Source organism: Pocillopora damicornis, chromosome 8 (assembly GCF_964200805.1).
Source record: "Pocillopora damicornis chromosome 8, jaPocDami1.2, whole genome shotgun sequence".
In the NCBI taxonomy this organism is placed as follows: domain Eukaryota; kingdom Metazoa; phylum Cnidaria; class Anthozoa; order Scleractinia; family Pocilloporidae; genus Pocillopora; species Pocillopora damicornis.
In genome coordinates, this window is record NC_142677.1 from 6,223,239 (window position 1) to 6,244,897 (window position 21,659).

The window sequence follows — 21,659 nt, forward strand, 5'->3', positions numbered from 1 at the left end:
GAAAGCCTCATGTGTTGAATAGGAAAATGATGAATCATTAGCTCGGTGGTAAATGAAGAAAGATGTTTTCCGCTTTCAGCATTTCGAGCAAGGAACAAAGAAAAAAATTAGACTCACCATCTTTCTTACACTATTAACTCACACGAAGCTTTTGACACTGCTGATGCTAACAGTTTGCAGGATGTGTGTCATATACGAGCTTAATAAGCGCTTGACTACGTTTACAGTAAGCTTAGTGCTGCAGCGTCTGAGTTTGGCCTGACCCGAAGATTAAACTCATGAGCTCTCAAATTTTTATTTCTTAACTCTCTGAGACAGTTTAGAGCTTCGAATGATTGAGAAATAAATTCAGAGGTCCCACATTTATAGTCCCATATTACAAGCATGACTTCTTGACTGTTCCTCTAAACGTCGTTATACTGATCCAAAACTTGAAATAGTCCATAATACTATTTCTATTTTATAACGATCACGTGACTGAAAGGTTCACTTCAAGAATACGGTCGCACTCGCAAATGTATTTGAGATTACAGCTTTTTAAACGAAATAATGAACAAGAAACTTACTAAAAGCATGCAGCTTATTCTCTGAATTATTCATAACTTTATAATTTTGCGTTGTATAGAATCAGCACCCAACCCTCAATAGGCGACGTATTTACACAGCGTTTCATACTTACATACATACATACTTCATTGAGACTCCCTTCAACAAGGCTTTTCAGTCACAATGTTAACTGTTACATAATACTGGTATTAAGAAAACCTATTTACAGGAACATAATTAAAATCAAAATATATTCAAAATTATTCAAAATATATCCAAAATTATTTGTTACATACTATTGAAAAGTATCCGCTGAAAACTATTAATTTTTTAACTGTTCTTACTATTGTCGGCTAGCCCATTCCATTCCCTTGGACACCAAAAGTAAAATGTCCTTTGTTCTATGGACAATCTACATCTGGGAACTACAAAATTGTTACATCCCCTTGTGTTCTTGTTGTGGAATGCTGAACGTTTAACAAAGTATTTGCCTTAATAATCTGGAGCTAAGCCATTCATACATTTGAATACTAAAACTGAACCGTTAAATGAAACCTTCTCCGTAACATCCAACCATGTAAGAGATCTCTGTCCTTGAGAGATATGGTCGAACTTCCCTACACCTAATACAACTCTGATAGCAAAGTTGTGTAACAACTGCAGTTTGTGTAGATTACGTTTAGATGTTTCCACACTGAGGAACAATAAAAAAGTTTACTAAACACAAAGCTATTTATAAGTAATGAAAGTATTTTCATGTATAAGAGGCGTTTAATTCTACTTATCTGTCCTAACTGTTGATGCAATTAGAGGCTGATTTAGTGATATGTACATCATAGGTAAGATATTGATCAATAGATATCCCGTGATTCTCGGGAAACGAAACTATTCAGATAGTTTTGCCAAACAGGGATAAGGAGATATGAGGTAGCCTCTTAATAAGTTGTGCTCACCGTTCAAGCGGAGTGTGGTTTAGTAACAACCAATGAACGCGGTTATATGAAAGTAAATGCAAGATTTTACGTTCCATTCTGCAAGGTTAGTCTTTTTGGTTGTCCAGGAGCCCGTTTATTGAAAGTTACGGTAACCATTGGTCCCAAAATGCCGTTTATCAAATATCAATGGCTTTAAAATTCAAAATAGAAAATGTGAAAAAACTAAACAGAACGAGCTGGGTTTTGAGCGAATAACCGCTATGCTATTCCTTAGATTAAGATCTTAGAATATGACCCACAAAGTTACCAAAATTTGCGAGAAAAGGGCCGCTTGGATAAATCGAATCATTTTAGAATACGTGCTGTGTTGTATAGTAATACGTTTAGAATAATCGATGATATCAGTTCCGTTTTTTCGTTGTTTGTTTGTTTGTTTTTTTTTGTCAGAGTATAGTTCATTACCAAAGCAACTCAATATCCTAGATACATACGCCTAAGGAAATCTTAAGCCAGGCGTTCTAGACAAGAAGATCAGCATCGACGAGTTCTTTAACTTTGCCTCTCTAAATTCTGGGTTGTTAGTGAAAAACTTAATATTTGACAACTTGCGATAACGTTTTGATAGCTTGATTATGGAGACCCACATAATTTGAAATTTCACACTTATGTAAAAACGTATCGATCAATCAAATTAAAAAAAGTAATATGGTAAATGATTTAAACTCAGAGTAAGATATGATTGTGTAGTCTGATCATCTAGGCCTAGTTGCTCGAAGGTCGATTAGCGCTAACCCAGGACTAAATCTATATCCGGGTTTTTGTATTTCTTTGTTTAAATGCCTTTTTGGAATAATTTTCTCTTTTCTTTTTGGAGCATCCAATAATCATATTTTGGACAAAGAGAATTAGACTGAATTTTCTCTCACAACTTTCAGACCTGAAACCAGATTTCACTCTAATCCTGGGTTATCTCAACCCAGCCTTGAACAACCCGGCCATGGGCGTGAGAAGTCCTGAGTAGGTAGAGCCTTCTTACCAGGACGATCAGACATTGAATCTAGGTGCTAAAGCTGTTATAAAATTTATGCTAAAAGTCTACAAAATCTGAGCACTTAACAATTATCAAAAGGAAATAAAAAAAATCATGCTTTCAGCTCCATTCACAGGGTCCTCTCTATTTTATCAACGAGGCGATAAGAGAAGAGCTTGGGATGGACGTTGTCATTCAATCATTGCCATTTGTCTGACTGTAGAGAGGATGGCGACAAATTGGGCAGCTGCGACTGCAAATTTAAAGGAAACATTTCAAGTAATGCAAGTTAAACTTTTTTTAATTAAACGCGAGAATATTCAAGTCAAGAGCACCGTAAAATCACGGGTAGAACTAAAAGAGACTGCAAAGCTCACAATCGACCCAGCATTGCTGTGGATTCAGAACTGTTCTAAAGATGCACGCAAAGAGATCTTTTCTCTCGAGTGTTGTTACACCAAAACCCAGCTAATCACAACAGCCAATTAGAAGTTAATATCACGAACCAATGAGAGATTCAATTGAAACAAAGATAAGTTCCTTCAAAAGAAAGAAGACGCAGGACACAATAATTTATTTCCACCCCCTAGTCCACGCAGCCAGAAGTCGAGAGATGGACAGAGTCAGGCAACTAACCCCCACACACTCCGCCACAACTCCACATACAAAACTGATTCAGAATTCTAACCAGATACCGTCAAATGGAGGGGACCACAAACGCGTTCTTCGTTTTGTAAGTTAATTCATAAAAAATCACGACTTTGTGAGCATACTTACACGCCATTCTGTATCATTGCAATGGCACACTCTCTATGAACCTTGTGTGAGCATGGCAGAATTTGACAACCGCTGAATGCGTCCTGAAAAAAAATGTTCCAAACGTCCATTAAGTAAAAGTATTTACAGGTATTATCCATCAGTTTAACTTTTAAAATCATTTCTTATTCGAATAATTCCATTAAACGCTTTCTTTTGTACTCAGAACATTGCTAAAAAAAACTCAAGCGCTCTCTTAGTATCTTTCTGGATTTGTTCCTCAAACATTAAATTTTCTAGATTTCACTTTCATTGTCGATAACAAGGCTATAATTAAAGCAGATGGGAAAAAGGTGTTGGCCAATATTTCCTCTTGCAGGGCCGATTTTGTGTGCAACTAGTGTCACGGATGTCTTTAGACAGTTTTTTGAAATCCATACTCTTGCAATAGCAGAAAGGAAAACGTTCCAATGTATAAATGATACGACGAGACATTATCCAATGGAATCCAGACATAACGGCAGTGAAAACTGTGTAGTTGCTTTATATTAACCGAGCATAAACATTGACCAACAAAACTAAATTTATAGATAGAACACAACAAATAACATAATGTTTCACAACGCTATGAGAACACAAAATATTAATAATGCAGTTGAACTGATGACGAAATCCGCAAACACTGACAATCATTTAACAGGTAGACACGACAAACAGGAAACGATTTGATGTTATAAGTTTGTTCTGTTGTCTCACGACAAGGTCACTTAGCTTGATGTAGAACGCAACGTTTCGACTGCTTTCTGAAGAAGACTTGCAGTAAGCAGTCGAAACGTTGCGTTCTATATCAAGTGACCTTGTGGTGAGACAACAGAACAAACTTATGATATCACCCAACTACCACGATGAACAACAACCTATTTCATAACAAGAAACGATTTGTAACGAACAAGACAGAGAAATCTCCTTCTCTGGAAATTTTGCAGCAACACCGTGTTAATGCGAAAAGTAAGTCACTACCTCCAAACAGATGCAGCACTCATCATGTCCTGAATTTTCTCGACAAGAATGTCTGCCTTCCAGCCTTTTGTCCAGACAGACGTTACACACATCGCAGTGGAAGGAGCGGTCTTTGAAGATGCTGAAACGAAAACAGGAACATCACTTCGCAGGTAAATACTCGAGCAAACTTAACATGACTCGTACAGAAAATAAGTTGCTTAAGCAAAGTGAAAACCCTATATTTCTACTCGATTCGATCTACAGAATGAAATCCTGATGCCTATGAGGAAGCAAAAATTGATATTTGATATATCTTGAATACGATTTCGCAAAGACGGAGGAGAAAACAATGGCGGTGTCAAGTTTCATATGCGTATCGATCAGGGCTTGACTCTCTCTTATTAAGCGTTGCTCTCGTGCTTAGGCTAGCGCCACAGTTTCCTTTCCATTCATACGATAACACTTGATATTGAAGCAGACCAATTACTCCCTTACTCTTTTTGTAAAAAAAGAATATCATCCAATAAACGAAAAACGAACAATTTTGCCATGGATATCGTTTCACCTACCGGCAGATACCACATTTTGTGCAGTGATATGGATTTTTGTCTGTGCCCGTGAAGTGTTTACACATAGAACAGAAATATGCCGAGAACTTTGTTTTACATCTGGCACAGGTTTGGGCGTCCTGGTTGATCTTAAAAAACAAGAAAGCATTAAGAGCAAATCGCGTATAGTCTGAATATAACTTCTTCATTTCCAGATTTGTGAAATTTTGAATAAATGATATGTCTAAATACCTCTTGTTGATGGCCACAAACCGAGCACTCGACATAACACGCCTCTCTTGCTTTGGAATTATCATTTGAACACCCAGAATTGTTATGACAACGATGGCAAGGAAAGAACTTTCCGCAGCATGGGAACTTGACGCGACAGAGCCGCTTATAATGTTCACAGAGCCATTGTGGACCCTCGACATCAGCGGAGGTTTGCGTAGGTGTTCCTCCACCACCACTTATCGGGTTGCTGACTTCTTCTCTGTCATTCCTGCGTTCCGCTTGTCTTGTTTCACTTGCCTCCCTTTCTCTTCTTTCACTTGCTTGTTGTTCTTTCCTGACCCGCTCTTCTCTTCTTCTTCGTTCTTTTTCCTTCATTGCCTTTTCTTTTTCTTCCTTTCTTTTCAAGTTTTTTTCGACAAGGGAACAGGTTTCGGCCACTCGTCGCTCTAGGTCAGCTAAGGAATCATCATTTGAGAGAGACGGTGGCTCTTGGTTAGCAGTGTCCTGATCTGCAAGTGTTCTTGTTTCCCATGTGAGATTTCTGTCCATGGCTGCCTGTGGCAAAGCGGAGATTTCCATTTCAGGGGATATCAGGCCTTGGGTAATTGTAGTGGTATTAGATAAAAATGCAGGATTTCCATTCATCACTTTAAAATCGTAGTTTCTCTTCCGTTGTACTTCAGGATCAGTACGTTGATCCTTGACTTTTCTCTGTTGTGTTAAAAGGGGTGTTTGCTTCAACGGCGTGTCACCATTCATCAAAGCATGCGGAGGTACAATTCGCGGGTCATCGCAGGAAAGGGTTTGGAGATGCTCCGATCTGTTGCAGGGAAGAGAAAGTAGAGGACGAGCAGGCACTGGTAGATCCCAAACTGCAGGGTTAGGATCGAAGGAGCCGTAAGGGTTTGGACCTTTTACGTGAGCAGATACTTTTGAGCTTTCAGAACGAAACGATGGGGCTTGAAAGGAGTAGTCTTGATATTCTTGCTTATTAGTTAAACAAGATGACCTTTGATTCCTTGAAAAAGTGTTGGAAGACCCTCCATTGGCATTTTCCGCTGTATTCCTTATGTCATCGATAGGAGTGGTAATGCTACTGTCATCTGTGTGGCGAGCAAGAAAGCAAGGCCTTATACCAAAGAAATTTGATTCTTTTTTATCTACGGTGTTTTGCATATCATCTCGTGGTTTAACCCTCTCAGGCTTTGCGTCCTTGTCGTTCCAGTTAATAACCGATTCGAGATTCTCATAACCTCGGCTCCTGTTAGAGAAAAATGGATCTTGTCCTCCACCTTTTAAGCCTAGAAATTTCCCAGGCGTTGTGTTTTGACTTTTTACTGATAGATGCTCTTTACTCTTGTTTTTACTCTTTTGAGATATCTTCAGTGACTTAGAATCGACTTTACGTTCTCTATTTCTTCGGTTTTCATCCGTAACATCATTGCACCAGCTGGTTGAGGCAGCGGCACCACCATGACGCTCCACCTGGTCAGTAATTCGTGGAAGGTTGTCGGATAGACCACCTTCCCCTTGAAAAAGTGGTTCAGCAGATCCAGTTGAGGAATAACAAGGATGACAGTTTTGGATTGCAGAACTACCGCACGAAGCATTTTTTACTGCACCATCAACTTCATCATCCATAGAATGCCCTAGCCAAACATCGGTTTTAATACTCTTATCCAGGTTTTCTTTATTCTCACGTAATTTGCCTTCCGTTTGAACCCTCAAGGTTAATGGCGGAACGAGTGGTGGTTGATTTATCTGTCCTTCCTCTGCATCGTTGCTACAATAGTTGAACTCTGAAACACTGAGATAAGCCATGCTAGATCTTTCTTCCTCTGAATTTGCAACGTTTGGAACTTCTCTTCCGCGTTTCTCCAATTCTAAACCACACGAACAGACGGAATTCATTGACGATTTAACTTTCTCTTCTGGCTCTGACCTTGACCTTCTGGACACCTCATCAGTACCTTCTTCACCAGTTGATGATGATGATGATGATGATGACGAAGATGATGATGACGATGACGATGGAGGTAATGATGGTGATATACTTACTTCACTGGATGATGATGTGGGCTCCGCCAGATTTTCAGACTCATCAGAGTCACTGAGCTCTGTTTGAGTACTAAGATCACATGTTGAGGGAATACTTAAGAAATCTGTTTGTGTCGCTGATTCCGACAAGAACGACTGGCTGGAAAGCAAGGTTGGGAGGGGAAAAATACGGCCTGGGCGTTCGGTTCTAAGCTGCATTTCTAGCGGCTGGTGCTCCTAAAAAGAGAACGAATCAAAAACTATAACAATAGCCAAAAACTAACTTTTGATCCTGCTATGGAGTTTAAGGCAAAAAGAGGCTGTTCTCTAATTTAAAAGACAACCATATTTTAGATTTCTTCATTGTAATGCACAAATCCCTAAAATTAGCTGAAAAAGCGGTAAGAAACATTCTCACTCTGACTTTGTCATATTTTTGATTTTGTTATATTGGTAAGGTGGATTTTACATTTAGTAGATGAATCGCTGCATAACAAGGACTCATCATCATGGTTGAAGAACAAGTTTCATGCCTAAAGTGATGAATACAACATTCAAAACACTTACTCTCATTGAAATATCCCTTGCGTTTCCAGTCAGATGTGACGCAACACACCAGGCATTATCACTTTTTGTCTCGAAATGAATGCCAAAACTACGAGCACATTTTTCCATTTTGTCAGCGATGACCTTCTCAATAAGAGAGCAATTGCACGGTTGAACTTCTTCTCGAACAATCTCAACTTTTCTACGGCTTTGAGAATAGTGAATCAAGTGGGTTTTCACTTTGATGGCGTCTTCATGGCACTGAATTACTATTTGCCCTATGGGTGGACCTTGGATTTTCAACACGAGCTGGCTGTCTTTGACTACCACGTTCACAACCTCACCAAGCTCGTCTTCATTGGTTAAAATTTGCTTTAAAAGCTTTCCGAATAGAAAATCCGCAATTACTTTGTCTTGGAAGATAAATGCTAGGTTTCCTTCGCAAGTGTTCTCTGTGTTGACGAGAACCAGAGATTGCATTTCAGATTCTGAACCATCCTTAGCTGCCGATAGCACGAGTGACAAAAGGGAAAAATCACCAGAAATCGAAGAAAGAGTTCTTTCCGCAGAGGCTGGAAGTTCCAATTCTATGAAATATTGTATTGCCAATTCTATGTTCTGATGGCTGCATGAGATCAAGTGAGGCAAGCTGTCTTCTACTGCATTCAAACTCCACGCATTTATTTCATTTAGTGCTGAAATATCAATCCCACGAGATATTGGACACTCCACAAGAAATCTGCAAGATCCTCTCCACCGATTATTATCAGTTTTCAGTGCCAAAGTTTTGAAAGTTTGCCTCGATTTCCTTTCTCCAAAGTTGTCATCTCTATGTAAAGATTTTGTAAGCTGCTTGCTTTGAGAGTTACAGGAAGTATCTGTATCGTTTTCGTTAGTGACTTTTCGATTGTTAATCACCCCAAGAGGCGTCAAAAAAATTAGGTGGTGCATAACTTGTTTGCCAAGACATTGTATGTTTGAACTAAAAAACGCAAACTTAAGCTCTTCAACGAGCACTACTTGAGATACCTGCGGAGACTGTTGGTTTGACAGGAAAGAAAATAAACTATGCACATCAGCTATCATCTCATACATTTCCATTTCTACAAACGTCTGAAGGATTACTGCCAGAGCAATCATCAAGTTTGTATTTTCGTTAAGAAATATAGTTTTGCTTTCCGGTTTAACAAATCTCTTCGCTTTGTCCTCAATGAAGTTCTTCAACCGTCCGTACTCATTTTTTAATCTCTTTTGAACTTTCGGGAAGGTTTCGCACGTCCTAGATTTGATATGACACACAAGAAAAATCACTCTCAGCAAAATGACTTCAGAACAATCCAAATGATCATAAAACATACTTGCATATGTACACGAAAGAAAGAGAAAAGCGACACTTTGACCCACTCCAACGTTAAACAAACAAAGACCAGCTTTGAACCAGTTAAAGCTCAGCTTTGCACACAATTCCTTGGAGACGGAGGAATTCACAAAATCATCACTTTCTGAGAGTGCTCCTCGACAATTCCAAAGATCAGTCAGTTGATGCTGGTTGAGAACCCTGGTTATTTCTATACCAAACTCAGAAACCAGAGTTTCAAGTTTTAGTTGTTCTTGATGATCAGCATTAGGAGATGGTGTTCTTCCTCTTTGTGAAGACAATTCAATGAATTTTGGCTTCAACTCGCACTCAAATGAGACTTGGCAAATTCTTTCCACATTTTCTAGAACTGTCTGACTGTGCGTTAAAGATTTTTCTTCACATCCATCGAGCCATTCTAGCCTCGCAAGACCTGCATTGCATTTGAGAACATCGGGGTGAATAGCACCAAAAGCTCCAGTGAAAATCTCTGATGCATCGGTAAAGCATTGCCTAGAACGTGCGAAGTTTTCCAAGTGGAGAAAAATAAGCCCCTGCTTTGACAGAATAGAAGCAAATGTTGGGTGATCTGCACCACATCTTTCACGAAGAACCGGTACAAGATAGGAGAAATAGCTAGAGACAAGGTCAAGATTACCTTGATAAAGGTGAATGTCGGCCACAGTCTCCACAATTGTGACTGAGAAGTCTAATAAAAAGTTAGTACTACTATCAACAAGTTCCTTCAGCCCTTGCAAGGTCGATATCTTATTATCAATAAAGATCGTGGTCCCATTAGAGACTTGAAGCATCGAACAAACTAAACGGATTTTCAACAAAATGCAGGTTAAGAGTCCCTTGTTTTGGTGTAATTTTGTTTCACAAAATGCCTTTAAATTCTCAAGTTCGTCCAAAGCTTTTCTAAGATTCCTGTTATCCAAAGAGGTTAGGGCTTCATTGTAATCAACAACTGCAGTGATTCTTGGTTGTATGGCAAAGCGGCTTACATTAGAAAGGAGATCGTTTTGTAATTGGAAGTCGGTTACATAACTTCTTTGAGCCTGGTGCACTAGTCGTAAGTTGTTTGTTATTGTTGTTATTTCCTCCTCGACAGTGACACACTCTTTTCCCGTTTTGACTACCTCAAATATCGCAAGAGCTCTTTGAAGACTAACTTTTGCGTTTTGGAAACTTCCTTTGGTAATATACACACAACTTAAGTTGTTAAGGGCAACTCCAAGGCTAATAACTGATTCTTCGTCTCCGACATTCTCAATATACTCTTTTAACTGCTCAAATACTTTCTCAGCTATATCATCACAAATCGCGATTAAAGCAACAGCACCAACTACATTGGCGAAGCGGACAAAGAAGTTGTTCTTAGGAGTTGTTTGGGACAACAAAATTGCCCCAGTTCGCAGACTCCACGCCACATTCTCTATCGATATTTTCTCTGCCTTGTTTACTATCTCTATCTCCTGGAAAGTGGGTTTGGATAACTCACTTGGCAACAAGTCTTGGAAATACTGGTAAGATTTTTGTAATGATTCTTTCGCGTGAACTAAGTTCCCTTGTTCCAGATAGTAAACCGTTAATCTAAGGGATTCAGTTCTATCTGGAGGATCCATTTTCCATGCTCTAAGATAGTGAAAACAGCTGGTTCATTTGGACTAAGTTCCTTTACCTGAAATGACAGTGATGATGATATCGATGGTTGTAAAGATTATTTACAGAATACTTTGCTCCACCATAATATAGCATTCATTCTCATTTAAATTAGTTGGACAAAAATAGAAACATGAAGTGAACCGATCCTTGATAGAGTCCTCTATGGGTTTGTTAGTTTTATCTGTATTAAGGGACTAGTCATTGGAGAATTAGTCGTTAAAAACAGAGTATAAAGGAGGACTTAGAAAACTGACTGTAAATCAATCAACTAACCCCCGCTTCCCCCCGTGATAAATATTGACAGGTCCTTAAACGACAGGTCCACAAATCCACATCAATTACATATCTTACTGTACATTTCGGGTAACCTCTTGTCAAGTTGTCTCACCCGTTAAATGGAAAAAAGCAAAGGCCTAGAGTAGAAATACTTTTCTGTTCAAGCCGCTAGGATAACGATATGTGTTTACTAAAGAGTTAGAGTTGACTAAACTCGTATTTGGCGAACAAACAGAGGGGTAAGAATTTTCGTGCGAGCCCGTCCACGATTAGACTCCCACTGCTCGGTTGTTACGAGACGTTGGCAGCGAGCCCGTTGGTCATGGAAGTGAAATAGATATAGTTGTCTGGGGCAACACTATTATCCTTATGAACATAACGTCACCCCATGTCGTCCAACACTCCTGAGTTGACAGAACATAACCGACAAACACGAGAAACCGAGCGAAAGCTTTAAGATGCTCTCGTTTAAGAAGGAAAGAGAACCTCTGATAGAGTACTATACGATTTAAGAAGGTTAGCTCGCTGATTCCTATTTTGATCGGACGCCATTATGCGATTTACTGATGATGTTTATATTTAATCAAGTCACTGAGGCCTATCAGTGGGAAGTGGATCGTGAACAATTATTATGCAAATCAATCATTTTATAATTCAGTCTACACGTCGCAATATAGCATATGATTATGTGAACTTGTTGACCTTTCGACAGAGCATGAATTGAAAATTTAGTTACCACACCATTAGGTCCACAAGCGGACATAAAACTGAAGATGATCACTCGCTTGTGAAACACTTTAAAGTGAACTTTCTCATAACATGCTTTAAGAAAGAAATCACGGAAACATACACAGAATTACAAGTCAGAAAAAATTAACACTATAGTAAGCGTCTGTTACAAATTTTTAAAAGTTTATTACCTCGTTCGTCCGTTTTCTCAGAACGCATCAGCAGCTTCCGGCCCGGAGCAGTTATATCTCACTAATTAAGAAAGATGACACATACGCAGTTTGTTAACAAGTCTACAACACATATTCCATTCTAAAAGCAAGGGTAAATTGGTGCCAAATGTTTTACACTCTCATATACGTGTAAACATGTGTTTGAAGATGTGCATGGTTAAATATCAACGCAAATAAGCTACAAATTTTACAAATACAAAGCCTTAGAAACCAGCATTGATATTTACCATAGAGAAACAATCAGCTAGGTAGAAGTGGCCATTGTACAACGTACTTGCGCGGAATCTCGAACCTCTAATGTATTAGAACGAGGTAACGATTTGCGCGCCCAAATTTGAAACTCATTGCGTGACGTACTAAAAATAGTAGCTTACAGCCACTGAAGTAGCTGACACTTCCTGGGTTGTGCCTAAATCCTACCGGCTAGGAGCACTAGTGACGAGTTTCCGAGTCGGGTGAGGTTTTTCCATAAATCAAGAAGTAAATGAAATGAGCTAAATTCATTTTAAATGCATGAAGTACCTCTAACCTGTAGAATTTTCTAAGCCACCTAAGATCCTACCGACTATCTAGAGATACACGACCAAGAAACAAGAAGATGTTCATGAAAAAAGTGATTTTAATGTAATGTAACACTAAATGAAATTCCAAAAAGTAAAATTCAAAGCAAACTGTAGTAAAAATTGGGCAAAGTCGATTAAAATATGCAAGCTGTACCTCTAGCCGGTAGTATTTTCTAAGCCTCCTAAAATCCTACCAGAGAGAGGTACAAGACCAAATAAAATAAATGTACATGCACTCTTGTAAAAATTGATTCCAAAGAGTGAAACTACAACTTGAAGTGTACAAAAGTAAAGTGTGGAGCAAACCATAATAACAATTGGGCAAAGTTCACAAAGTATACCACCTGTACCTCAAGCCGGTAGTATTTTATAAGCCCCCCATCGACCCCTAAGATCCAACCAGCTAGAGGTTCAAGACCAAATAAAAATAAATAAATATATACGTATTCCTAAAAAAAGTGATTCAAAGAAGTGTAAGACTAATTTGTAGTGCAGAAAGAGTAAAATGCGAAGCAAACCGTCATAAAAATTGGGCAAAGTTGACTAAATATGCAAGCTGTACCGCTAGCCGGTAGTATTTTCTAAGCCTCTTAAGATCCTACCGGTTAGAGGTTCATGACAATAGAAATTTCATCTTGGGGATCTTTCCAACCAGTAGCACTATGACAAGGGCATTATTCATAAGTCTCGTTTACATTTGCAAGTGCAGGCCTTAGCGGCTACAATGTTAAGCTAAAACTCTGCTGAACAAGAAACTTAAGATCGTCGAGGGTGAAGGGAACAGCCATACAAAATATAGCGAAATTTCCTTGATTTAAACTCAACAATGTATTCTCCACATGTAAAGCATGTTATAATGTGCATGTCTGGTTCAATCACGTCGCTTGATTGTTGGTAAATCGCAACTGGTGTAACTGGAATAGTCCGCCATATTGCAGCGCTCCTAGTGCTCCTCGGGCGTACCTCTAGCCACTCAAGCTAGAGCAATTGAGGTACGCTCCTTGAGCGTACCTCAACCCACTTTGCGGGCATCCAGCCAAGTAAACAGAAATTGGCTAAGATACACTGGATAAACTTCTATTTACTTTGCGAAAAAATCTATCACCCAGAGACAAGTGCGCCCGGTGATTTTTAGATCTGCCAAATTCTGTCAAGGCTTATCAAACTTCAGAGAGGCCGTCGTCGTGCCTCGGAGCAGGACAAATTTTTGTCAGGCATGAAATCTGACAGATTTGTCAATTGACACGCCATGATTTGAAGGAAAATTTTAATCAAGGAAATTTTATCTCTATTTTTAGTCGGAGTCTTTAAATTCGAAGCCCGCCGAAATGATTTCTCAGTTGCGCGGAAATTAAACGGTGAAGATGGCAGATTCGTACCTCTGTATGCTGCATAACGATCCTTACTCAGAATACACAACTATTGCGGTTCCCAAGTTTACGTTCTAGCTGCATCTCCAGGGCCAAGTATTGTTCAATTTAGATCGGCTAAAGTAGTCGACAGCGCTTTCTTTTAGAGCCTTTCTTTTTATATCTGTCCCATCGATGGCGCCTGCTATGTTTGGTATATCCCAAAATTCCTCGAACGTTGCTATGGAGGCTCTTGTCTCATGTGATTGACAGATGTGGTTAACAAATACTTTGCTGTCTCAGTGCGTCCACGCTTGACAAATTAAACATTTGGCAGAGACAAATTTTGTCGAGATTTTTGGCAGGGCCAAACAAATTTTGTCAGTCCAGTGCGTCCGGACCCGTACTATGGTTTCTATTCACAAGAGAGACATTTGTAACTGTAGTAAACTGACTATCCGATGGTTTTGTGTGCTTTGACGGGTTGCGCGACAAAGCTGTGAAAACGAGTGATCGTTCTACGAGAGTTTTAAAGCTCCACCGCTCGTTCTCACAGTACCAACGCCACTGTAAAGGTGGAGGTAAAGCGAAAAAATAGGTAAACAAGCAATGTAAATAAGAAGGTAACTTATAAAGTCTGTGGCTTTCCGGAAGCTTTCGTCGCAATCTGACAAAGTGAGGCCATGAGCAATTTACTCGTCTTTCAATCGATTTTCACCTTCAACACACAAATTTGAATTAAAAAACTGCTTTAGTGAGTTTTTGTTCAGCATCGTTGCATTGACTACCATCATTCGAATAAAAAAAGAAAATGGAAGTGACGCTACGAGTCACTACGATTGTTTACAATCAGATGTGAAACGAGAACGGTGAACACATGTTTTGGCTGCATTCGGAATTTTGTTACACACAGGATATTATTGTTTCGTTTTCTCAGAAACGAAACGAATCTGTTTTGGCTTCAGGGCGATATAATTACCTGTAGGGAAAATTAGACAGTTGAAATGCAGTTTGTTATTGAAAATGTAAACAACCTTGAGCTGGAAAAACAAACTTGTAAAAATAAGGTCCTGAAATACATTAACCGAAAACACTAAAGAGAGAAGTGAATATATCTCAACAAGAAAACTCTGGCGATTCAGAGATTTTAGTTTCGATTGAAGTTGTATTATTCTACTTGAAAAATGCAAACTTTACTCGTTTCGCGTAACTTAGCAATGTAAAGACCTCCGCAAGTGCTGAGGGTCGTAACCAAATTGGGCCAATGGTTCCTTGGGTAAGAAAATCGGCAGAATAAAATAGCCTGCGCTTATCTGTATTTCTGGAAAGCAGCTGTCTTTCTAGGATCTCGTCGTAGCTTTTCAGAAGCTTTCTAGCCATCTAAACGAAGTGAGACCGTCGAATTTTACCTTTACAACGCGAGTAAACCATTTTGATAACCCCAATTTCGAAAACATTTTAAAAACCTATGATTGTGTCTAACTCATAAATAGATTTCGAAAACTCTTTGTATATGCTTCTTTGATTGCGAAAGAAAACGACCAGTTTTCTCAGAAAATCCGCCGAATACGTTCGGTTGAGAAACCACAATTCGCTCTTGTCGTAATAAATTATTCATATCTATTTGAACTGATGCCTTAACGGTGTCTGGTTTCTTCGTGTGTTGTGCTTTAATTAAAATTCGGGATTTTCCTAGGAATGAACACGCAATCGAATGTTTTTTAAGTTATCACCGTAGTAATTCTAAAAGACATTATGCTACTCTTCTATTTCTCATCCTAATGTCACTTTAAGCCCTGCGATTTTCCGACTAAAGAAGAAAGCGACGTTAGCGAAGCGGACGAAATAACATTGTTTATATTCTATGTATACATATTAGTACTCGGAGCGACTTTGCACTGTTCGATCGAGAGGTAGCAATATACGCATGTTCTGTTTTGGTGATAAACCATTTGGTTTAACTCTTGTTTACCACGATCATGTGATTGGAAGTTTCAAGAAACATTCGTCGAAGATGGCGCAAGTCTGATGGCCTGTTTTGTTAAACTAAACAAGCATATCGTCAATGATGTTAATGAGATCTCCTGAGCTCACCTTTCTAGCTTTTCCGAATTGCGTTTCTTCATCTGGTTGACGTAGGTATCAGCAGAGGAGAACGGGCTACGAACAATTTGACGAAGAATTGAAAAACTAACACGGTTTTTCTTGTAAGGGTTTGGGCTCGGTCAGTGTTTACCTCGCAATTGATATTCAAATTGAAGTGGGAAAGCCTCGCGGATGTTTTTGCATGAATTATAGAGCAGAAGACCTACTTCCTCAATTATATTAGCTTTCATTAAGTATTTTTTAGGATTCCTTTCTCGCTTTGGTTATGTTTTGCGATCTCTTTTACCAAAAAATAAAGTTTAACAGAGGACACACTTTAAGAAGTCTTCATCTCTACGTAAACTTGCGATAAATTACCGAGCAGTCTCAGTGGTCTGGAGAGATTAGACAAATCGATAGTATCAGCAGTCTTTTAAGTAACCTGTCGTTGGTAGTCTGTGTTAAACGAGTGGAAGGCATTCCGAGGACTTGGTTCGCGTTGGCGCGATGTTGAGTTAGGGAGGGTTCGGGTCCTCGGAAGTCGACTGGAATTGTAAAAGTAAATCTGATATAGATTGGACTTGAAAGCAGATACAATTTTGTAGATTTAATACCAAAAATGACACTGATGAGGTGAGATCAAATTCTTTTGATTAAAACCTGAAGGAAAACGGAAGAAAAACCGAAAGCGCTTTCTTTATCCGAGATAATTTACAAATACACTCTCCAGGAGACCCTCTCTAAAAATGGAATCTATGTTGACGAGATATTTGGCTCTTAAAATTTACTATGCATGCGCATGGACTGAGCAATTTAGGCTTATTAAAGAAGCTTCTTGTTATATATGTTTACCTTGACCTTCGTAATGACAAGTATGTACACACAAGCGTGCCTCCTTTTTCCACTTAAGATCTTGCGAGAGAGGTGCTCTGTAAGCTTTGTTTGCTTGATCAAGTCAGAGAGACGGTGAATCTTCTAAGAAATAAAACACTTGTTTGTGCCTGAGCCATATACCTACAAACTTGTAGTTACATCTGTCAAGCTTATTGAGAATTCTTTGATGATGAAAGAGATAATTACATGGCTTTTTGATACGAGTTAAATTTTTTGTAGGCTATGAACAGTCATTCGTTTTTGGAAAGATAATACACGACTTTCATAATGGTGGACATCGCGAGAGTCCTGGATCGAGTTGCATGAAAACGAGGTCAGAAATGCCAAATTATTGCGTCGCGTGCTTCTTCGTTTGTTACATATGGCGAGTACTTCAAATATTTCAAATCCGACATTTCTGACGGAAAACGATATACCTGGCGCTTCTCTTCTTGGAAGAAAAGCTGAGGAGTTAAAAATCTCAGAGATTAAATTTTGGCTTAAATGTTGCGGAGAGGTGGTGAAGCGAGTGCATGACTACATACGACCCTGGTTTCTGGGCCGAACAAGGGCAGAAACTGCTTTCATATTACTTTGAACATTTTATTAAGTTGGCTTATGCAAAGCTTTTCAATTGAAATTGTCTGGCAAGTAGCAACAGTGACTGTGAAGTCTTGTGAACGGCTTCTTCTGGTTGACCCTGTAATCTACAGTTTACTTGCAAAAGCTATTTTGTTATGACAGCTCTGTTTTTTTCAACAGAATTGGTAATAACATGCTTCTACATCCAAATTTTCTTAATAGTCGTGAATTTACTAGTTGACTGGGAATTAACACCTTACATGAATAAATTCTTACTGTTTTGTAGCTTTAATTTGTTGTGGGTTGAAATTTTTCCAACCAGTTTGTTTTTTAATCTCCTTTGTTTCAAAGTATGCTAAAGAATACAAAGGAAAATTAAAACCAAACTGGTTTAAACATTTTGCACCAAAGATAATTTAAACACAACATAGACAACATGGTCTTTACAGACAGAAAAGAAGTCGCTCAATTATGTAAACCTTACAATAAATAGTCAGAACAGAGGGGAAAATGTTGTCTTTATGTTAATGCCCAATTTGCAGCCCCTTACAATCTAGGGAGAGAAGAGATTTGTAGGCAATTTATGGGTTAAGTAATTCATTCATGCCTCACATGAATGTGATATTCACATTGATATAATGTTAGGTTGTGCATTACAACAGAATTCACACACTGCCCACATCTGGTTTACAATTCCCATTTGATGTATTAGAACAACTCTGTCCCAGATGTGAAAATTCTTAATCTTGTTAAAGGCAGGTTGCAGGTAAACTTGCAATTTCCTGTGTTTTTACCACATCTTCTACAGCCATCTGAGAAGATGCTCCAAGAAAGGGTGGCAAATTTAAACTGACTCCCAAAGGCAACAAATCCTAAACTATGAATCCCTTATTTGCCATAATGGAGTCTTTGTCATCAAATGGTAGATTTAAGAATCCACTCCATATGACAAATTCTCGATTGGAGATAAAACCTGTATACAGTTGACTTCTGAATGTCACTGCTCCACTGGGAGAAATACCAACCAAACCTTTAAAAGTTGTGTGATTTTTGTAAGCACTGAAAAGTTCTCAATTCAACTGCAAGCTGCTTGGCATTTGACATCTAACCTCAGTACAGTTGATTATGACTCTAGTAGATTTGTACATTCCCTTAAAAGATTTGGGCATTGTATCTATTAATTTTCTGCTGGGCCAAATGTTTATTTGTCCAAACTTAAAGAACATAAAATTGACCCATGTGATAAATATCTTACTTACTGTGGATGCTGATACATTAACTAATTGAGCTAAATGGTCCTCTGGGAATCCTTGCCTTAGTCTACACATGACTATCAAAAATTCATCAAGGGGCCTTAAAGATCTAGCTCTCCCCTTTTTAGTTAGTAGTCTGCTCTCACTGTAACCAGACTCAGTGTTTTTGTCAGTTTTTGACCGCCAGTAGGAAATGATAAAGATACTCGAAAACAGCCATTAAAGTGTCCAACCTTTAAAAGCCAGTTTAAAAAGCAGCATTGGAATCTTTTGACTTACAGTTTTCAAAGTTAAACAATCTTTTATTAAGAGCATCACGTTGCCGCTGGGTATCTTGCGGTTGGCGCTTAAGTTGTTGTCAATAATTTCTCTCAAGTAGGCCTCCTGATCGGTAAAAGCAGTTTGTGTTTCGTCTTCGACTTTTAAGCTACAATCTGGTAGATCTGGAACCATTTCGTTTGATAATTCGTTTAACGATTCATTTGATAATTCTTCAAGAACAACAGCTGGGATAGACAAATTTCGTGATGCACTTTTCGAAGCTGTCAGTTCGAAGTTTCTTTCCGCCGGCTCCTTTCCCTTGCGTGGCGATGTTCGAATCAATGAAAACACAGAAAGGACAACTCCATCTCTTAATTCATTTTTGACCGCGAGACATTTCTAATATAACCTTTCCTGAAATGCTGGGAGCATATCTTTGTATTTTCAGTTACCTCGAAGTGCTTTCCTTCGTCTCTTCTTATCGCGTGGAGGCATTTCTTCTTAACGGATTCTCGGTCGGAAATTAAAAATAAGACACTTTTTTCCCATCGTCTTTCCGGTAGAATTTCTTCGTACATTCTGGAACACAATAATGAGTCGGCATTTCCTCTTCTTGTAAATAATTCGACCGAATCGAGTCAAAACAGATCACTTATTCAACCTTCATTGATCTTTTGTTTTCGGTGTTGTTCTCAAGCATGGCCTTTCTGACCTTGGTTTCATGTTTAAGTAATTACCAGTCTCGCGCGCCGCCGCCATTATGAAGGTCGTATATGAACAAATGGACGATCTCTTTTCACTCAAGAGCAAAAAATAACTGATTTAAACAAAAATGTTGAAACATGCTGTCAGCCGGACTTCAGACTCAGAAAGGTCACACATTTTGCTCAAGCCGATTTGATGTACATTTCGTAGAAACTCGCACTCCTTATTCACCAGATGAAGGTATATTTCTCACATGTCATGACTGGGGTCTGTTAAGCCCTTTTGGCATCTGCCAACTTGTTTTAACATACCAACGGAAAACTGAGCTTTTAAATTAAGTTTTCATGCCACCGTATCAAAAGCGGAAATTGTGATGTTCAGTCAAAGTAAGTCGCGCTTAACAAGCGTATAAAATCTACTGAGAGACATCAGTGCCTAATTTAATGAGTTTGATTTCTTAAGGCTACAGATTACATACCTGATTTGAATACGGTCTGGCTATTGCAAGTACGCTGGATCCACGGGATCTCATCGAAATCGAAGTTCCTGAGTTGGAAGAATAATCATTCCATCATCAAAATGTGACTTTCACTCTAGGAAGTAGATTCCAAAACCTGTCCTGCGGTCAATGTAGAAAGACTAAGAGGGCTATTGTTTTATACAGGTTAAATGCAACGTATGCAAAGATTCTCAAGATGTTTCGTTTTGTAAGATCGTTGACGCCTCTTTATTTAGTCAGCCAGCTGTTTCCTAAATGGGGCGTGTGGAATGCACCTATACGCGTTTTATTTGTTCAAAATGCTCTCGTAGCTTCGGCAGTTTAAATTTCGTCATTTTAGCGAGAGCGTTATTCAGGAGTCGGCTGCACACCCGCCACCAATTTTCATGCAAATTTTCACTTGAAACCTCATAGATTCATTGTCTGCTGAACGCGCCTTATGTTCATGAAATTATTCTTTGATATGCTTTTTCAGTTTCGCTGCAGCCTCTAGCTTGAAAAGTGTGGCAAATGCTTTGCCTTGATCGAAGTTTCTCCAATGACCAAACCTCCATTACTTTCGAAAAATAAAATGAAAACTATTTTTAAATATTCAATTATGTACAAATTTTTGTCCGCCGGGCATTTGTTGGTTCATTTCAGAGCGTGCCCTACTGTTCAGCCGCAACCTTAAATAGATAATACGCTCTGTCTTAATTGCATGTCTGCCTTGTTGAAAAAAAATAAAATTTGCGAACATTCGTAGCCTACGAAACAAAGATTTATTTCAAAAGGAATAGAAGAAATTTATTTTTGTCCTCTAGACTGAAAATCAAACAGTTATTACGTGATAGAATGTTATTCAAGAGCAGCAGTTTCTAATACTTTTCTTGAAAATTCCTCCCACGCACTTATACAGCACTTTTCTGAACACGACGAGAGAAACATCGAACTTTGAAAGTTGCAATGTTTACAAGCAAGTTGTCTGTAAGAAACCCTCATGTATGTTTTATGAACTGAATAATCCCTTCGTCACGCGCTATTTTTGTTAGGCGCACAACAAAGATAGCGCGTGAATTGAAGACAGACAAAGGGAGTCTTCAGTTAAAAAAGGAAAAAACGATCACGAGAGAAAGCGTAAAGTACAGGGATCTGAAGGAAAATATTCGCACCACGCATCAGAAAGTCAATCTTCGAGCGGGTCTTCCCCTTATAACGATCATGTGACTAAACAGTTCTACGAGATGCGATCAGAATTACGATTTTTAGAACACGTCGAGGTCTGTTCGACTTCGATGAATTAAAGCGAAATGTAAACAAACATAGTAAATTCGACAAACCCCAGAAAAACTCACCTACGTTAGCTTGAAAAATGTTTCATGTGTCTAAATCTTTTGCCCTCCTAAACCGTAGAAGTGGGAGGACGTATAGTGTTCACATCGAAACTTTGCCGAAGTGAACGAATTCAGATGGATGGCATTAACAGCTGTCGATACCAGCATTTTTTACTAAATCCGAAATATTAACATTCTTATGGATTACCTCAATGATGAAATTCGTCTTTTTGCGACTTGGCTAAAAGCTAGCAAGTTGTTCATGAAAGTGAAAAAAAC

The 21,659-nt window shown here is 38.7% G+C and overlaps 1 protein-coding gene across 2 annotated transcripts; it reads right to left on the reverse strand.

Moving 5' to 3' along the window:
* Positions 1-279: 279 nt before the first annotated feature.
* On the reverse strand, positions 280-20,114 carry LOC149041138 (uncharacterized). Of its 2 annotated transcripts, none has more exons than XM_089214450.1 (8): positions 20,047-20,114; positions 11,856-11,916; positions 7,656-10,675; positions 5,070-7,325; positions 4,839-4,966; positions 4,288-4,408; positions 3,289-3,371; positions 280-2,764 (listed from the first exon to the last, which is right to left on the reverse strand). In XM_089214450.1, the coding sequence occupies exons 3-8, from the start codon at positions 10,617-10,619 to the stop codon at positions 2,707-2,709; spliced, it is 5,610 nt and encodes a 1,869-aa protein (XP_089070576.1). In that variant the 5' UTR covers positions 10,620-10,675; positions 11,856-11,916; positions 20,047-20,114; the 3' UTR covers positions 280-2,706. The 2 variants fall into 2 exon arrangements, with proteins under 2 accessions (XP_089070576.1, XP_089070575.1); XM_089214449.1 differs by lacking the exon at positions 20,047-20,114 and adding an exon at positions 15,904-16,066.
* Between the last annotated feature and the right edge of the window lie 1,545 nt (positions 20,115-21,659).

Bases quoted from the DNA above. Each gene is read 5' to 3' on its own strand.
- LOC149041138 (XM_089214450.1), bottom strand. From the start codon at position 10,619: ATGGATCCTCCAGATAGAACTGAATCCCTTAGATTAACGGTTTACTAT. The intron at 4,409-4,838 runs GTAGGTGAAACG...TTTTCGTTTCAG, and splicing joins ACAAAATGTGGTATCTGCCG to CATCTTCAAAGACCGCTCCT. The intron at 2,765-3,288 runs GTAAGTATGCTC...TTAAATTTGCAG, and splicing joins GCAATGATACAGAATGGCGT to TCGCAGCTGCCCAATTTGTC.